Genomic DNA, 18,463 nt, shown 5'->3' with positions numbered 1-18,463 from the left:
ATATTTAACTTTTAAAACTCATGTACTGTTCTTCAATGTTATTTTAAATATCTTATTTATTTTAAAATTTATAGTACTATTTAGAGGTCAAACAGTTGTATCTTTAGCATGATTGTTCAGATATTTTTTAAATATTCTTTAATATAAGAAATTATGTATAATATCTTTATGTCATAAAATTTTAAAGAAATTTTATTTTTAAATTAATACTGTAATTTATATGCTAGCCCTCGTATCGAAAACTCCGTGATTCTTTTTTGGACAATGGATAATGTACTTTTGTCCCTTTCGAAGAAAAAATAAAATAAATCCCTTGAATATTTTTTAATTAAAGATTAATAATACCAAGATGGGGTTAGAATGGTCCTTTTAAAATTGTTTTGGTGTCAGTCTTTGATTTCTCGATTTCGTAAAATTTTGAATTCAACTTTGTTTATGTCACTGTCTAAAAGCAAATATAGTACACTTCAAAAAGATCCAATAAAAAACAAGGAGTACGTGCAATGAAATTGTAAATAAAAAAATATTACAAAAAAAGGAATTGTAAATAAAAATTATATATCTAAGCGACTTAAGTTACATATAATGACATTGTAGAAATATTTTAAACAATTAATATAAGTTTACTTATTGTTGCGTATAATTTATCATTCTTTTCGGAAGACCAATTACGAATATAGTTATTATAGAAATTTATTTTAGTTACCTTATAATTGTATAATTATTTTTATACAGTTATTGCATATAGTTAAACTTTTAAGTTAAAACAACTTATGCTTCATGAATATTAGAACTTTTTGTTTTTTTATTTGGTGTGAGTTATCCGCCCGAGACCTCTGATTAAAAATAAATGAATTTTATACAATTCACCACAGCCCTTGATGATGAGTACCTAAATTGTGTATGAGTAATTATGCCTTGTTCGTATATTAATTTTTATTTAGCATTATGAAATGATCATTTGTGACGACCCGGCCGGTCGTCTTAAGAATTTACGTCCCGATCCTCTAATAACTGCTTTTCCCAAGTTTATTTCTGCTAATTTGATTTGTCGTGATGTTCGGTTTTGAGTTTCGGAGAGTTTTGGGACATTTAGTCCCTAAATGAGAGCTTAAGTGTTGGAAAATTGACCGTAGTAGGAACAGCGTGAAGACGGCCTCGGAATGGAAATCTGATGGTTCTGTTAGCTCCATAGGGTGATTTTGGGGTTTGGAGCGTGATCGGAATGTGTTTTGGAGGTCCATAGCTATTTTAGGCTTGAAATGCCAAAGTTTGAATTTTTGAAGTTTCCGGTCCGATAGTGAGCTTTTGATTTGAGGGCCGGAATAGAATTCCGGAAGTTGTAGTAGCTCCGACATGTCATTCGGGATGTGTGTGCAAAATTTCAGGTCATTCGGACGTGGTTTGGTTAGGTTTTTGATCGAAAGCGTATTTTGAGGAAATTTTGTTGAAGGCAACTGGTATCTGTCATAACTGCACCTGCGGTTTGGGTTACGCAGGTGCGGAGCCGCAGAAGCGGCTTAGAGATCGCAAGAGCGAATTTTTGGCTCTCCTTCAGTTTCCGCATATGCGGAAGTTGCACCGCAAAAACGGGTTCGCATCTGCGAAAGAAAGACCGCAGATGCGGTTCCTGAGTGATTTAATGAAAGTTGCAGATGCGACATTTGGTTTGCAAAAGCGGGACTGCGTATGCGGTCCCAGGATCGCAAATGCGAAAGTCGCTGGGCAGAACATATAAATAGTTGTTTTTGCGAAAATTGACTATTCTTCCATCATTTTTATCCGAGTTTGAAGCTTCTAAGAGGGGGTTTTTGAGGAAATCAAAGGGAAATCACTTGGAGGTAATGTCCTTGACTTCATAACTCGTTTTTATGTGATTAAAGACATAAGTAATGGTGAGAAATTTGAGAAAAATGGGTAACTAGGGCTTGAGTTTAAGAGTCCTTTATTGAGGATTTGAGGGGTCATTTGGACTCCGATTTCAGTGTTCTTGTTATGTATAGACTCGTGAGAGTACGAGGTTTCTGAAAATATAAATTTCACCCGATTCCGAGACGTTGTCCTGAGGGGCGTTTTCGTCATTTTACATGATTTCGCGTATTAGCTTAGAATTTAATTGTAGAATCAATTACTTGAATTGTTATTTACAATATGCAATTGAATTGAATAGATTTGGGGCATTTGGAGTCGGATACTCGTGGCAAAAGTGTGGTTTCGAGTTGATTTTGAGCCGGTTCGAGGTTAGTGGCTTGTCTAACCTTGTGTGGGGGACCTTTGTCAACGCCCCCTTTTTCTCTAACCGTGGGGTCAGAAATCAGGTATACGACATTGGGAAGGACAACTCTATCCCTTTCGAGAATTGAGTTTCGGAATTTGAAGAGTCGCCACCTAATAATTATAGTGCATTATGACACTTTTTTAGAAGAGTTTGAGTTAGAAAACCAGAGTTCGGGTAAAGGATAAAAATTATCTCGAGGGGAAGGTGTTAGACACCCCTCAAGATCCACTAGTGTGGTCCCGACCATGTTGCAATTGTGACTTTACAAGTAAACAATCAAGGCTCAAATAAGGACTCGCATATAACATTGCAATTAGGTTGAAAACTTTCGAAGGTAAGTAGAGAGGGCAAAAATTTATGAAAAAAAGATTTGAATAGTTTTACAAGAAGAGATGAAAGCACATGAAGGGAGGGGGGGCCTAAGCTTATAATTAATATGGATCACTTCAATGCAATATCTAACAATCACTCCTCAGAAGAGGGGTCGCACGTGATATTAGCGCACCGGTCATCATATCCATATTCTACCCTTCCCACCCCGTTAAGGTATTAAAGCGCGGAGAGTTTCGTTACTTATTGCATGCTAGTACCCGTCCCAATCCTATCAGTCCCGAAGGTATTTAGGACTACTAATCCGAAAGGAAAAGGGATTTAGGGCTTTTTGAGAGTTTCAAAGGACAAAATACTAAGGCGTCAATCAAAACACATAATACAAGTAAAAGTGGAGGCAAATAAACAAGTAAGGCCCAAGTAAACCTCCTTAAATCAGATAAGCTATAGAGTTTAGCATGTCTCACATGTACTGGTTTGGTCTTTAAAATTAAAGCGATAAACGGACTGATTTAACTCATATTTTTAGACAGGAAGTCCGTATGAGGCTTACTGGAATGCAGTCATCAAAGACTGAACCACTTTAATTAGTCAACTTTACCTTAAATGTAGGATAGAACTACTGATTGTAAAGGAGTTGCAGAATAAGATAAGTTTCAGAAAAGATTGCAGACTTAATACAAAGAAAATGGTTTAAAACGAGTTTCAGAAGACATACTTGTTTAAGAAAAATAATTGTCGAGTTTTAGCAAAAGAACTGAATTGTAGACTAATTCAAAAGGTTTATCAGATAAGTATAAAGAAGTGAATTCAAATTGATTTGGAAAAAAAAAGTTTGTCAAATTATCAGGAAAGCAGTAAGTTTTCAAAAAATATGCATTGATTTAAGATTATTTATCAAGAAGGAAAAAGATACACTGGTTTGGTTGCAAGAAAAGTTTTAAGGGTTCAGAAAACGTGCAGAAAGTCGCTTGTTTTAGCGAGAAGGGGCAGTGCCGTTTTAGACGAGTGAAACAATTCTGATTTGAAGTTCCTATAGGCATGATCTCTACAAGTTACTGATTTTAATACCTTTCAAACGTTATCAGCCTTACAAACATGATATCTATATGCTGGCTTATCATTAAACCTAACGGTTTGCCTAATGTCATTATAAATGCAGAAACGCAAATCCCTATAGGCATGGTATCTATATGCATAGTTGCAGAAATCGGAAAGTTAGATCCTATAAGCATGGTTTCTACTTGTGAGATTGCATAGATCAAAAATTAAATCCTATAGGCATGATCTCTACCCTTTGTACATAAAGTAACCCCCTCCCTTTTCACTAAATCCCCATGAGTTTATACAAATTATTACAGACCAATAAAAACAAGACAGAAATTAAAAGTACATCAGAAATCATCAGCTACATCCGAGCAGCCTAATTCAGACTTAGTGTCTAACAATATGAAATTGAACCATTTCCGAAATCCAGATTTCCAAAGCCTTCTCTTATCTGGGGTGTTTCAGAGATCCAAGGAGTTTCAGGAACTCCAAGCAGTGCTTACACCCCAAATATATTGCAGATTTAGATTATAGTGCAGTGTGGAAATGCCAGCTCTCAGATGTCCAAGTTCAGAGGGAACTCAAGGTCCCAAAGCAAGGCTCAAGAGATAGGGGCAAAACTTAAGATTCTAGGAATACGTGTAAGTGCAAAAAGGGGAAATGGAATCAAAGAGAGACAGGGCAAGTTAGTGGTCATGCCCAGCAATTGGGATGTTGGCACACCTCTGACCAGCCTGCTAGTCAAGCATTGAGAGTTAGGATCCATTGTCGATCAAGCCAAGGCCTGGACAGTAATTAGGATACTGTCAGGCCGAGAACTTAACTCAGCATATAGAAGGGGGTACGGGTAGAGGATTCATAACAGAAATAGAAGCAAAGAAGGAAAATATTTAACACAAATTACTGAACGTAGGCAGTAGAGTAAATAACAGTCTGAAGCACATAAGGGTGAGGCAGAAAATTAAATAAAGGACATACCAATTTCAAAGAAAATAAGTAAGCAAAAGAAGCCTTGAGAGAACCAAGTAGTAAACAACAGTTCCAAAAGATCTTAAGCAAAGCCGAATTTAAAACAGTATTGCAAGAAAATGTTTTTGTTCGTGTGTATTTTAGTGTGTGTCTGTATGTCAAAAATGTGGAAGGGTAGTCCCTTTTATAGTGCAGAGAAACAAGTAAGAAAGGTAAGAAAATAATTTACCATCAATCACATAGAATTTCCCTTCAGTTAAGGGATTTGATCTCAAACGGGTAGAAGATAATTAAGGAAAGAATTTTGATTAAAGCCTTTTCAAAGTAGCACAAAAAGGGTAAATACATAAAGGCTATTTAAGGACAGGGTCTTGACAGTACATGGATGTAACATTTAAGGAAAGAAAATCAATTAATAGCCAAGAAATCAGAATTACAAGCTCAATTCGAATGAACCAAGTCAAGAAAAGGTAAAGGAGGTTCAATCAAAGAAAATCAGTGACAATCAATCAAACCCCATTAGAGGATTTCAGAATCAATCAATGAGTTAGTAAAAACCTTTGAAAAGAAAGTTCTCATATATAAAGCACACAAATATGTCAATCAAGAAGAGGCTGTCAAATTATTTAGAAGAGGGTTTAATTGAAGAGAAGTCCAGAATCATAAGCAACGAGATACAAGTTCAATTTGCAGACTCATAGCGAGTCTGAGAGTTCAGGGTCCCAGAGTGGAGCCTCAACTCGAACACAAAAAATCAAAATCGTCAAAGGAAACCTCCGAATCCTAGGGTTTCAAAATTGAATCTGACATGAAAGTGAGAAAGCAAGTCATTGAAATAGGGATAATAGCAGGTTTGAAATGCAAAGCAAGAAAACCGATTTAAGAGCATAAAAGAACATTTTTTAGAAAAGTTAGGGCTTAAGCAAGTTCAGAAGAGAGGATACGAACTTAAACAAAAGTAGATGAAACATGCTTAGCAAGAACATAAACAGAGTTCAGTAAAGCAAAAATCAAAGAACTCAACGGTAATCATATATAGTAAAAGAGTAAGGAAAACATAACACGGATTAACATGTGAGTACTGGAGTAACATGTATAGTAGAAAAAGAAAGTGGAAGAACAGTACATGCATAGTAAAAGAGGTCATACAAACACATGTAAAGAAAGAACAGAAAGAATCAGAAAGATGTTTTTTTTTTAAAACCCTTTCAGAAACCCTAAATCGATGGTAAACGATTTTAAAAAAAATCTGGGAAAGACCTTTTAAAATGTCAAATAAAGCATAGATGCAACATAGATCTAAGCAAACAAACAGAGAAAGAACCCCGAATAGCTTAGGGTTTTGGAGAAACCCTAGAAATGAGAAAGGCTTGGAAACAGGTCCGATTTTGAGTCGGAAAGGTCAAGAATCACTCTCCTGAATCTTGAATATGCCGGAGCATGACCGGAGATGACCGAAATCTTCGAATCGGTGAAGGTATGAGTGAAGACCTTCGAGGTCTGGCCTCGAACATTCAAGCATCAGGCATGCAAGAGCCGGAGGAGGTGAGTATAGGTTGTTCATGGCCTGAGAAGCCATGGACTCCGGCTTAAACACGGTGGAACAAGGTGGGAGGAGGCTAGGGTTCCGAAGAGCCTTGAGAGAATCTGAGAGCGTTTGGGATTCAAAGGCGGCGGGTCAGGTGGAAAATGAAGGAATTAGGGTAGGTCGTTTGGTTTAATTATGGAAGGGTGGGTTATGGCCGTTGATCTTGAATGATCAACAGTCTAGATTTGGAAGGGTAGGTGGAAATCGGGTAGGGTCATTTAGATTGGGTTATGGGTTGGGTCAGGTTAAAAAGTGGGTCGGTCCGGTTGGGGTTGGGATTGGGTCAAATGGTGGTTAAAATTGAAATATAAAAGGGGCTGTAATTGAAATAAATGAGGCTAAATGTTAAACGACCATTTCTTCCCTTTTTATTTTATATAAAATAATTAAAAATATTTTTAAAACAGATTAAAAGCATTTAACTAATTAATAAGGTATAAGTATTAATTTAAAAATACTGAAAATAATTTAATAATAATGAAATGTTGTTAATTGTAAAATAGGCTATAATTGCAATTACATGCAATTTAGTTTTTAAATATCAAATAAATTTGTAAAAATATGCAAAAAATCACATTAATTATATTTTGGTATAAATATGAGAAATAAATAAATTATTCACCAAAATGATAAATTTGGGAATAATTATTGAATTTTGCACTGCTAAAATAGACAATAAATTGGTTTTGAAAGTCTTTAGAAATTTGGAAAAAATACCAAAACACTCGGGCACGCTTATGTATGCGCATATATGTTATTTTGAAAGTATTTTGAGTGTAAAAAATACTTAGAAAAAAATTGGGTATCAACAACCTTTCCCCTTAGGATATGATATTTCGTAATTGAATGCCTTGTACGTGAGGTGACGAACGCGTACTTGAGCTAATTGTTGAAAATTCAGTTTTACTTTAAGTACTTAAACTGAGTTCCTTTCTTACCTGTTTTATTCTACTTGTAAACATAGCTTGTGTTCGTTTAGAAAAGCATGCTTAGTGGACTTAATTGCCTATTTGCTTAAACTGCCTTAATTGCATTACGTGAAGCATGTTAGGCTAGAATTTATTATTTACTTGTTACGGACTTAGTATTTGTTTTGATATTCTTGAGCTGTTGCTGTGTGTTTTAAATTGGGACTACGGGACGGCATCTCGGGAGATCCCATGCACGTGTTTATGATCTGGACCGAGGATGCGTGATACCAAGAGATCCCTGACATCATATATATTGAGGATACCAAGAGATCCTCGGGATACCAAGAGATCCCTGGCATACATATTGAGGGTACCAAGAGATCGTCGGGATAACAAGATATCCATGGCATATTTATTGAGGATACCAAGAGATCCTCGGGATACCAAAAGATCCCTAGTGTATAGGATGAGGGTACTAAGAGATCCTCGGGATACCAAGAGATCCCCGATTATCATCCTTGTTGTGAGCGGTATTTCCTTGTGTTTGCCTTATTTCTATTTCTGTTAGTGTATCCTTATTATCCTGTATAGATTTTCCCTGTAGATTCTCATTTATGTTGCTTATTTATCCTGTCATTCTATTATTTATTTATCTCAGTAGGGCCCTGACCTTCCTCGTTACTACCCAACCGAGGTTAGGCTTGGCACTTACTGAGTACCGTTGTGGTGTATTCATGCCCTTTCTGCGCATGTTTTTCATGTGCAGATCCAGGCACCACTGCACATGCTTATCATCCTTGAGACAGGGAGAGCTTTTGGAGACTTCGAGGTATATCTGTCACGTCCGCAGACAGAAGAGTCTCCCTCTTTATTCTATCTTGTACCGTTAGTCCTTCTATCATACTAGTGATGTAGACATTTCCGGAGTTAGAGCATTTACTATATTTCTTTCAGCTTGTGTTCCTGTGAGTTTTCGGGTTTTGGGATAGTACTGTAGGATCTTGTGATGTTGAGTTGTATATGCCGAGCGACATTTTATATACTGTTTTTCCTTCAGTTGTTCAGTTTTGATTAATTATTTCGCAAGTTAGTTTATTTTTCGCATTGTTAGGCTTACCTAGTCGTAGGGACTAGGTGCCGTCGCGACAGTTCACGGAGGGCGAACTGGGGTCGTGACAAGTTGGTATCAGAGCTCTAGGTTCATAGGAGCCACGGAACACATGCCAGTTTCTTAGAGTCTCGTTGATCGGTACGGAAACGTCTGTACTTATCAACGAGAGGCTATATAATTGTTAGAAAAAATCTTCACTTCATTTGATTTCCTTGTCGTGCGATATTTTGACATCAAAATTTTAAACTTCTATCTTCTATTCTCTCACAGATAGTGAAGACCCATGCTACTCGAGATGATCAGGCACTCGCGCCCCCTACTGCAGCCATTAGAGGCCGGGGTTAGGATAGAGGCCGATGATGTGTACGTGGTGCAGCGAGAGCACCTACGCGAGCTGCTACCGAGGTACCACCAGCAGATCCAGCCGGAGTCCAGACGCCTGATACGCCTACTGCTACTACTACTCCAGCCATTTAGGAGACTCTGCACAGTTCATGAGCATATACACCACTTTGTCTCAGGCAGGGTTGCTTCCCCTTACTGCAGCCACATCCCAGGCCGGGGAGGAGCACAGACTCCCGCCGCCCATACTCTTGAGTAGCGAGTGCATGTTGAGCAGGTCCCTGAGATTATTCCTGCAGTGCCAGTTCAGCCCGAGGGCATGGCAGTGCCTTCCGAGCAGGAGCAGCTGAGGGTTGAGAGGTACAAGCCTCCTGAGTTCAATGGTCTAGCATCGGAGGATGCTCTGGGATTTCTTGATAAGTGTTACCGCATTCTCCATACTATGGGTATCTCAGGATTGAGCGGAGTTTCTTTCACTACTTTCCAGCTTTGGGGAGCCGCCTATGATTGGTGGTGTACCTATGAGTTAGACAGTCCAGATGCGGCTGCTTCACTGACTTGGGCTCAGTTTTCAGATCTGTTCCTGAGAGAGTATGTTCCTTAGAGCGTCAAGGTCGCATGACACGTAGAGTTTGAGCATTTACACCATGGTGCTATGACTGTTTCAGAGTATACTGTCCGTTACACCAGTTTGGCTAGGCATGCACCAACCTTGGTTGCTACTATCGCGACAGGGTTCGCCGGTTTATTGAGGGTCTTATTCCCCCCATCAGATCTAGCATGACTCATGAGTTGGAGATGGATATTTCTTATCAGTAGATGGTGAGCATTGCTAGGAGGATTGAGGGTGTGCATGCTAGGGAGAAGGAGGAGAGGGAGGCCAAGAGGTCTCGAGAGTTGGGCCATTTCTCTGGTACCCGTGCCCCAGCTTTAGGTCGTCATGGTAGGGGTTATATGAGTCGCCCCATTTATTCAGCTCTTCCAGCAGCCAGCAGTGCTCCAGCTCCTCGTAGGCCTCAGGAGCCTTATTATGCACCTCCGGTTTCTAGCGCACCTCCTGCACGGGGTGCTTTCAGAGGTCAGTCCAGCAGACCTGGCCCGAGCTAGTCACAGCCACCACATCTTCCCATAGCTTGCTTTGAGTGTGGTAACATACGCCACATAGTGAGGGATTGCCCTAGACTTGGGATGAGTGCACATCCATAGACTTCTCAGCCACAGCGTGCCCTGTAGAGTTCTTAGGCTATGATTACAGCTCCAACTGCTACCCCACCTGCTCAGCCAGCTAAAGGTGGAGGTCGGGGAGGTAGAGGTCGCCCTCGAGGGGGAGGTCAGGCTAGATATTATGCTCGTTCTACCTGTTGATACCCAATATTTCCCTGTATATTTTTTATATATACAAAATACTTTCAAAATAACATATGTATGCATATATAATGTTATGCAGCGCCTTCCTGAGATTCCTTGGAAGGGCGACGTAAGGCTAAGCAACTGATGTCAGTGCAGTTACTGTCCGCCAACTGAAGTCCCCTCCGTACGCTAGACTAGATTGTCAGTGTCGTACGGGAAAACCAGTGTCAAGAGCAATTGAGAGAACATAAATGAGGATTGAGAATGAAATAAAGCTTGATTGCATTAATGAAAGCTATTACAGACAGGCAATGCGGTGTCGAGGGGGAGAGACACCAGTACAGAGAATTGTTTGCTTGCTAAAAAGTTTGATTGCTTGATCCCCCCTAATAATACTTAAGAAAAATAAACCAAAGCTACAAGACTAGACTTGATTAAGCTAGAGAAACATAATGGAAGTACATGGAATAAAACTACTCTATATTTACAATGAAAAATACTTATTTTTCTACAAGGCAGAAACAAGTCCGTTGTCAGCAGCATAGTCTTTGGCATCAAGGTCTGCGCACGCGGCGTTGTCTGTGTGCGCGACACTGTTGGCATCCTCCTATGGTTGGGTGCTAGCATGGGATATCGGTGGGGCGACAGAGGCACATGCGCGCTTGTCACTTGGCGCGGACAAAACCACGGGGCCGTCCGTGGCGCTAGGCATTGGGAGGCTTGCTAGGATGCCACGGGGCTCGCCCAAGGGGTCATGGGGCACAGCTGGAAATCCGCACATAACATTCTCCCCCACCTGAGTTGGCGACGTCCTCGGCGCCTTACTTGCAAGATAATCTTCAATTAGGCTCTTGTAGGCTTTGAGGTTTGTTCCCCTCTCCCAAGTGTTCTCCTCTGCATCACAGCCCTGCCATTTCACCAAGAACTCTTGGTGATCTTTCCTTGAGGCATGAATCACTCTATTATCAAGGATAGCTTCAACACGCCTTTTCCTGTTTGAATTGGGCCCTCAAATACTGGGTATTGTGAGCTGGCTCCGTGAAGGATCCTCCGTGTCTTCCCGAAAAGGTTTCAGGAGGATAACATAGAAGATAGGGTGAATTTTCCACCAAACTGGGGTATCCACCCGGTATGCAACTTTCTTAATGCCCCTTTCAATGGACAAGGGTCCAATGTATTTTTGCAATAGACGAGGGTCATGGACCCCCGCAAATAAGTAACGCTTTGGAATTTTGACCATCACTTTGTCTCCTACTTTGTATTCAACAAAGCGACAATTCTGATCAGCATGTCTCTTCATCCGCTTTTGAGCCTTGACAAGATAGCTCCACACTATCTCCAAATTTCGCTTCCACTCTTTTGAGAAGCTAGCAGCTCGAGGAGATTTAGACATATTTGGTGCATTGACTATGTGTGGGAGTAGCGATTGATATCCGGTAACAATTTCAAAAGCGCTTTTGTTTGTACTAGAGCTCTTTTGTGAATTGAAACACAGTTGAGCAACATCCAGAAGCTTTACCCAATTCTTCTACGATCCGGTTACAAAGTGACGGAGATATTCCTCCAACATGCCATTGAACCGCTCCATCTGGCCATCAAATTGTGGATGAAAACTTGAGCTGTGACTCAGCTTTGACCCAAGGCACTTAAAGAGTTGGGTCCAAAAGTTACTAGTAAAGCGTGAGTCGCGATCACTAACAACGTCTTTAGGCAGGCCCCAATATTTGACGACATGAGAGAAGAAGAGTCGAGCTGTATCTTCTGCTGATATATATTGTGGGACAGCAATAAAGGTAGCATACTTGGAAAATCGATCTACCACAACCAAGATACTTGTTAGATCTCCGACCTTGGGCAATCCGGTGATGAAATCCAGGGAAATGCTTTTCCAAGGTCTCTTTGGGACAGCTAGTGGTTCCAAGAGTCCCGCTTGTGTTAAGCGGTCCGACTTGTCCTTCTGGCATACTAGACAAGTCTTCACATACTGAGCAACGTCATCGGCCATTTGAGGCCAATAATATGCACGGTGAAGTAATGTCATGGTGCGTTCCTCACCAGGATGGCCAGCTCATAGAGTATCATGAGATTCATCCAGAAGAGTCCTTCGTAGATCTCCTCCTTTAGGAACATAAAGGCAGTTCCCTTTCACTTTCAGAAAATCATCTTCCATGTAGAACTGGCGAGTCTTGCCCTGTCCTACCAAATCAACCAAATACTGTGCAGCAGGATCCTTGATGAGTAAATCCTGTATTTGGTCCTTGATGGAGGTGGCTACTTCGCTCCCCCTTAGGGTGGCGAGTAGGCACACCGATGCTAGATCAGCTCTCCGACTGAGCGCATCAGCAACATGATTGGTCTTCCCACTTTGGTACTCTAGGTTGAAGTGGAATTCAACTAAGAGTTCCTACCACTTGGCCTGTCGACCATTCAATTTCGGTTGGGTCATGAAATGACTAACTGCTGTGTTGTCTGTCTTGACCACGAATGGGGTCCCCAGCAGATAGTGCCTCCAGAGGCGCAAGCAGGGACGACAACCAATAATTCTTTCTCATGGGCGGCATAGCGCCGCTCTGCATCTTTCAGCTTCCGACTCTTGTACGCTACAGGATTCCCTTCTTGTAGCAAGACTCCACCGAGGGCATAGTCATATGCATCTATTTGTACTTCGAATGGCTTGGCCAGATCAGGAAGGGCTAAGACGGGGCTACTAGACATAGCCGCTTTCAATGCGTTGAAGGCCCCCGCTCGCTTGGGTCCCCATTCCCAAGGTGTGACCTTCTTGAGGAGTTCTGCCAATGGTACTGCAATGAGGGAGTAGTTTTTCACAAATCGCCGATAAAAATTGCATAGACCAAAGAACGCCTTCAAGGCGTGGATATCCTTAGGCGGCGGCCAATTTGTGATTGCCTGAATCTTCTGCTGGTCCATCTTGATCCACCCTTCCTCGATGACATGACCGAGGAAGTCAATTTGCTTTTGAGCAAATGAGCACTTAGATAGCTTCGCATATAGTTCATGCTCCCGCAATCGAGCTAGGACCTTCCGCAAGTGCATTAGGTATTCCTCCAATGTTTGGCTATATACCACAATGTCATCCAAGTAGACCACCACAAATTCATCAATGTACTCTCGAAAGACTTGGTTCATCAAAGTGCAAAACGTAGTTGGGGCGTTAGTCAAGCAGAATGGCATAACCAGGAAATCGTACGACCCATATCTTGTCACACAGGTCGTCTTGTGCTCATCACCCTCTGCAATCTGAACTTGCCAATAACCTGTCTTCAGGTCTATTTTAGTGAACACCGTCGCACCACCCAGTCTATTGAACAAGTCTGCCATTAGTGGAGTTAGGTACTTGTTCTTCACAATAATTTTGTTTAGAGCCCGATAGTCCACACAGAGTCGTAGACTGCCATCATGTTTCTTTTGGAATAGCATAGGGGACCCGTATGGGGATTTGGAGGGCACGATGATCCCTGTGTCTAGCATTTCCGTCAATTGTCTCTGAAGCTCGGTGAGTTCGGGTTGTGACATTCTGTAAGGCGCCCGGGCGGGTGGCTTCGCGCCTGGCACCAGCTCAATTTCATGGTCCATAGTGCGCCTAGGCGGTAGTCTCTTTGGCATGTCTTGTGGCATGACATCTTCAAACTCTAGTAGTAGCTCCTTCACGGGCTCAGTAATGGGACCCGAGGAGCGTTCTACATCTTCAATGCAGAGGGTTGCCAGGAACGTAGGTTTATGTCTTTTGACCCCCTTCTTTAACTGCAAGGCCGATATGTTTTCCACGGCCATCTTCATGGGCATGCACAGGATAATGCAGGGCTTGGTCCCGTTTGCTCCCATCATCAGTAACATGTCAGCATATGGTACATACATGGTGTTGGTTTGCCTCAGGAATTCCAATCCAACTATAAACTCGAAGTCATCTATGATCACCACGCGCAAGTTGAATTTTCCTTCGTAAGGGCCAAGCTTCACTGGTACTTCTTTGGCTATCCCACCCACTGGCTGAGGAGGTGAGTTGATAGCCTTGACACTACCTTTTCCCTTTCCTACAACTAGACCAAGGCGCTCCACCTGAGTCGAGGCTAAGTAGTTGTGGGTAGCACCCGTGTATATCATCGCCCGAATGGGCTTGCCATTTACCTTCATCTCAACGAACATTAAGGTCCTCTCTTGTTTAGGAGGATTCTTCTCATCCGCTTTCTTTTTCCCTTTCTTGGTGCTTGGGCAGGGGTCCTTCTTCTTACGGATGCCAGCACTGGTTTCCGCTAAGGCCTCAGAAATGGAGCTAACAATTGCATTGAAGGCACCTACTGGCTCGGTCTGGTCTGAATCATCTGTCCCATCATCAAAGGCTTGATGGGCGTTCATTTGTGCATGTGGACACTCATTATTCCAATGTGGTCCGCCGCAATGACGGCATCCCGAAGGAGGCTTTCTCCCCTAGTCATTGTTGTTTGATGCAGCATTGTTGCTGCCTGAGGAGGGATCCTTAGATTTGGTTGCACTCCGATCTCCCCCACTTCTGCTAGAGCCACCATTGCTAGGTTGGCCCTCTTTGACTCCCTCTCGGACAGGCGGCTGAGGCCGATCCTTCTGAGCTTCCACTTGATAGTCCCCAAGGCATTCAACTACTTGGATCGCCTTAGGTAGGGTATCTACCCTTTCTCTTTGCCGTTCCATGCGGGCATAAGGTTTCAACCCTTCTAAGAAGGTGAAGAGCTTGTCTTTGTCCCCCATGTCACGTATGTTTAGCATGAGTGCGTAGAATTCCCGTACGTAGTCCCGCACTGACTTGGTCTAGCGGAGCTCCCGTAGCTTCCTCCTTGCATTATATTCCATATTTTCGGGGAAGAACTGTAGACGTATGGCTGCCTTCAGTTCTGCCCATGTCTCGAAAGCATCTTTACCGGCCTTGATGACTTCGTACTTCACCCGCCACCAGAGTTTAGCATCACACTGAAGATACATGGTAGCAGTTGCTACCTTATTAGCTTCTTCTAGGCCACCAACAACATCAAAGTACTATTCAATGTCAAAGATGAAGTTTTCCACTTCCTTGGCATTCCTAGCTCCACTGTATGGATTTGGCTCAAGAATTTTTAGTTTTTGTGTCGCGGAAGCGGGGTTCGCAGTGCCCCCATTTGGTTTCCACCGCCTCGAAGCAGGCCCTGTAAAGCAACATTGACAACATTGAGTTTGACTGTCAAGTCATCAATAGTTTGTTGCATGGCAGTCACCATGTCTGCCTCTTGTGCCCTGTAAGCTAAATCCTCAACACGCTCCTGTTGGAGTCCCTCGAATTTGCCAAAAATTTCGGCTGCCTCTGTGGTTGTCGTTTGTCGGTCTCCCTCAGAGTCGTGACTGATGTTTTCTATGTCAACTTCGGCCTGGAGCACCCTACAGTCCAGGTCGTTCAACCTTTTCCCTAGGCTGGTTCTTAGTTCAGGGGCCGTCTGTTCAAGGGTCGCAGTGCGGTCCCCATGATTCACCATGGTCAGAAATGGTGGTAATGGCAATGCGCTCCCTCGTCCGATGTCGAGCCTAGGCTCTGACACCAACTATTACGCGGTGCCTTCCTGAGATTCCTTGGAAGGGCGATGTAAGGCTAAGCAACTGATGTCAGTGCAGTTACTGTCTGTTAACTGAAGTCCCCTCCGTACGCTAGACTAGATTGTCAGTGCCGTAAGGGAAAATCAATGTCAAGAGCAATTGAGAGAACAAAAATGAGGATTGAGAATGAAAGAAAGCTTGATTGCATTAATGAAAACTATTACAGACAGGCAACGCGGTGTCGAGGGGGAGAGACACCAGTACAGAGTATTGTTTGCTTGCTAGAAAGTTTGATTGTTTGATCCCCCTAATAATACTTAAAAAAAATAAACCAAATCTACAAGACTAGACTTGATTAAGCTAGAGAAACATAATGGAAGTACATGGAATAAAACTACTCTATATTTACAATGAAAAAGACTTAGTTTTCTACAAGGCAGAAACAGGTCAGTTGTCAGCAGCATAGTCTTTGGCATCAGGGTTTGCGCACGCAGCGTTGTTTGCGTGCGCGGCGCTGTTAGCATCCGCCTGCGGTTGGGCGTTGGCAAGGGATATCAGTGGGGCGACAGAGGCACATGCGCGCTTGTCACTTGGCGCGGCCAAGACCACGGGGTAGTCCGTGGCGCTAGGTATTGGGAGGCTTGCTAGGACGCCACGGGGCACGCCCAAGGGGTCATGGGGCACATCTGGAAAGCCTCCCATGACAATAAGCATGCCCAAGTGTTTTAGTATTTTTTCCAATTTTTAAAAGATTTTTAAAACTAATTTATTGTCCATTTTAGTAGCACAAAATCAATAATTACTCCCAAAATCATCAATTTTGGTGAATAATTTATTTTATTCCTATATTTATACCAAAATATAGTTAAGGTAATTTTTATAAATTTTTACAAATTTATTTGGTATTTTTAAAGCTAAATTGCATATAATTGCAATTCTAGCCTACTCTAAGATTTAATAGCATAAAATTAGTTCCAGTATTTTTAAATTAATATTTATATATTATTTACTGATTCAGTACTTTTAATTTATTTTCAAAATTATTTTTTACTATTTTTGTAAAATAAAAGGGAAAAACTGGCTATGTAAATTTTAGCCTCATTTTGTTTCAATTGTAGCCCCATTACATTTCAATTTTAGCCTCCAATTGACCCAATCTTAACCCCCAATTGGACCAGCCCAAATTTCAATTTCAACCCAACCCCTTAACTCGTTTATCCAACCCGCCCGGTCTTCCTTTTAATACAGGCCGTTGATCGTTTTGATCAACGGCCATGATCACCCCTTACCATTTTTAATCCACCAACCCTACCCTAATCCCTTCATTTCCATCTCTCAGCCGCCTTTGAATACTCTCCTCTCTCAAACTCTCTCGAAGGTTCCCTGGAACCCTAGCCTCTCTCATCCTCTCCGACCATAACCTCACTGGAATCCATGGCTTCTCAGGCCATGGATGGCATGTACTCACCTCCCTCCACTCTCAAACGTCTGGGGTTTGAAGCTTTGAGGTATGACCTCAGTGGTGTCCGTTTAGATCCTCTCAGATCCATGGTTTTGAAGCCTCTCTAACCTTGTTTCGGCACATTTAAAGCATTTCGAGCCCGATTCTAACTCATCCGACTCGAGATCGGACTTTTCTTCCAAGCCTTTCTCATTTCTATGGTTTCTCTAAAACCTAACCATTCGAGGTTTTTATCTGGTTGTTTTCTTAAATCTGCTATATCTGTGCTCTACTGGAGTTTTAAAATATTTTTCCTAATTTTTTCTTTCAAATTTGTTTCTCTTCGATTTAGGGTTTCTGAAAAAAATTTAAAATGTTTCTCTGACTCTTCCTCTTCTTTTCTTTGTGTGTATCTGTCTATCTATGTTTGTATGTTTTCTTTTTCTACCTAGCATGTTATTCTCCTGTATCTTTATGTTTGCCTTATTTTGCATGTTCTTCTATTGTGCTCCGCTCTTTCTTCTACTGGTTTCTATATCATGCTTTCACATGTTTATCTTATGTGTTCATTTACCCCTATGTTCCTTTACTGTATTTTCTACTAAGCTTTTAGGTCTTTAGTTGCCTTCTTCTGGACTTTGTTTGAGTTCTTTGTTAAACATGTTTCCTCTACTGTTCTCTTAAGTGCTATACTATCTCGTTTCTCTTCTGAAACTTGTTTTAAGTTCCAAGCTTTTTTAAAATGTGTTCTTTATGCTTCAAATCAGCTTTCTCACTTTGTTGTTTCAAACTTGCTATTACATCTTTTTTTTTTCTCATGAATCCTTGAAAGAAGACCTTTGAACCTATTTTCGTTATTTGTCTTCTTTTCTCTGTATCTGACTCGAGTTGAAAACCCTAAGGTTTGGGGTTATTTTCTCTGTATTTGTCTTCTTTTCTCTGTATCTGTTTTAGGTTATATAACACTTTTTCTTTAACTTGTTCAAATTAGAATGATATGTTTTTATATTTAAAGTGAATTAAACTTTAAATTTTAAATTTTATCTTTAATCGCATAGTTTTATAAATGTACAAATATCTACGGTTTATTTTAGACCATAAGTATTAAAAGTCTTCCTCTAATTCTTTCTTAAACTCATTATTGATCAAAGAACGTCACATAAAAAAGGACTTAATAGGGACTATAAACCCTAAAAAATCAATGTAAGACCGCTACTATCTAATATTATTCTTTAAGAATAATAAAATATGTACAATGTTATTGGTACATAAAACGTGGCTAAATTGGTCCGAGTTACTCTTCGGGGCTAGTAGAATCAGGATAGACATCATATAGTACACCTGCAGAGTAGGGGACCTATAGGGAACCGTAGGATAGGTGGCTTAAAGTGGGTATTCTAGTTATCACAAGTAGTCCTTGCAGCCTCATCAGCATAGAGGTTGCTTTGAGCGTGGAGAGAGGGGGTATATCATGAAGAACTATCCTAGATTGCAGAGTGGTAGATCTCAGAAAGATACATAAGCTATTACTCAGGCATGA

At 41.2% G+C, this 18,463-nt stretch overlaps 1 protein-coding gene across 1 annotated transcript; it reads right to left on the bottom strand.

The window, feature by feature from the left end:
- Positions 1 to 11,454: 11,454 nt before the first annotated feature.
- On the bottom strand, positions 11,455 to 12,854 carry LOC142176308 (putative mitochondrial protein AtMg00860). Its single transcript, XM_075243437.1, has 2 exons — positions 12,462 to 12,854; positions 11,455 to 11,571 (listed from the first exon to the last, which is right to left on the bottom strand). The coding sequence occupies exons 1-2, from the start codon at positions 12,852 to 12,854 to the stop codon at positions 11,455 to 11,457; spliced, it is 510 nt and encodes a 169-aa protein (XP_075099538.1).
- Positions 12,855 to 18,463: the final 5,609 nt, after the last annotated feature.

This window comes from Nicotiana tabacum, chromosome 22 (genome assembly GCF_000715075.1).
Source record: "Nicotiana tabacum cultivar K326 chromosome 22, ASM71507v2, whole genome shotgun sequence".
Lineage (NCBI taxonomy): Eukaryota > Viridiplantae > Streptophyta > Magnoliopsida > Solanales > Solanaceae > Nicotiana > Nicotiana tabacum.
This window is presented reverse-complemented; position numbering and strand designations above follow the sequence as displayed.

Bases quoted from the DNA above. Each gene is read 5' to 3' on its own strand.
- LOC142176308 (XM_075243437.1), bottom strand. From the start codon at position 12,854: ATGGACCAGCAGAAGATTCAGGCAATCACAAATTGGCCGCCGCCTAAG. The intron at 11,572-12,461 runs GTTGTCGTCCCT...CAACTCTTTAAG, and splicing joins CCCATGAGAAAGAATTATTG to TGCCTTGGGTCAAAGCTGAG.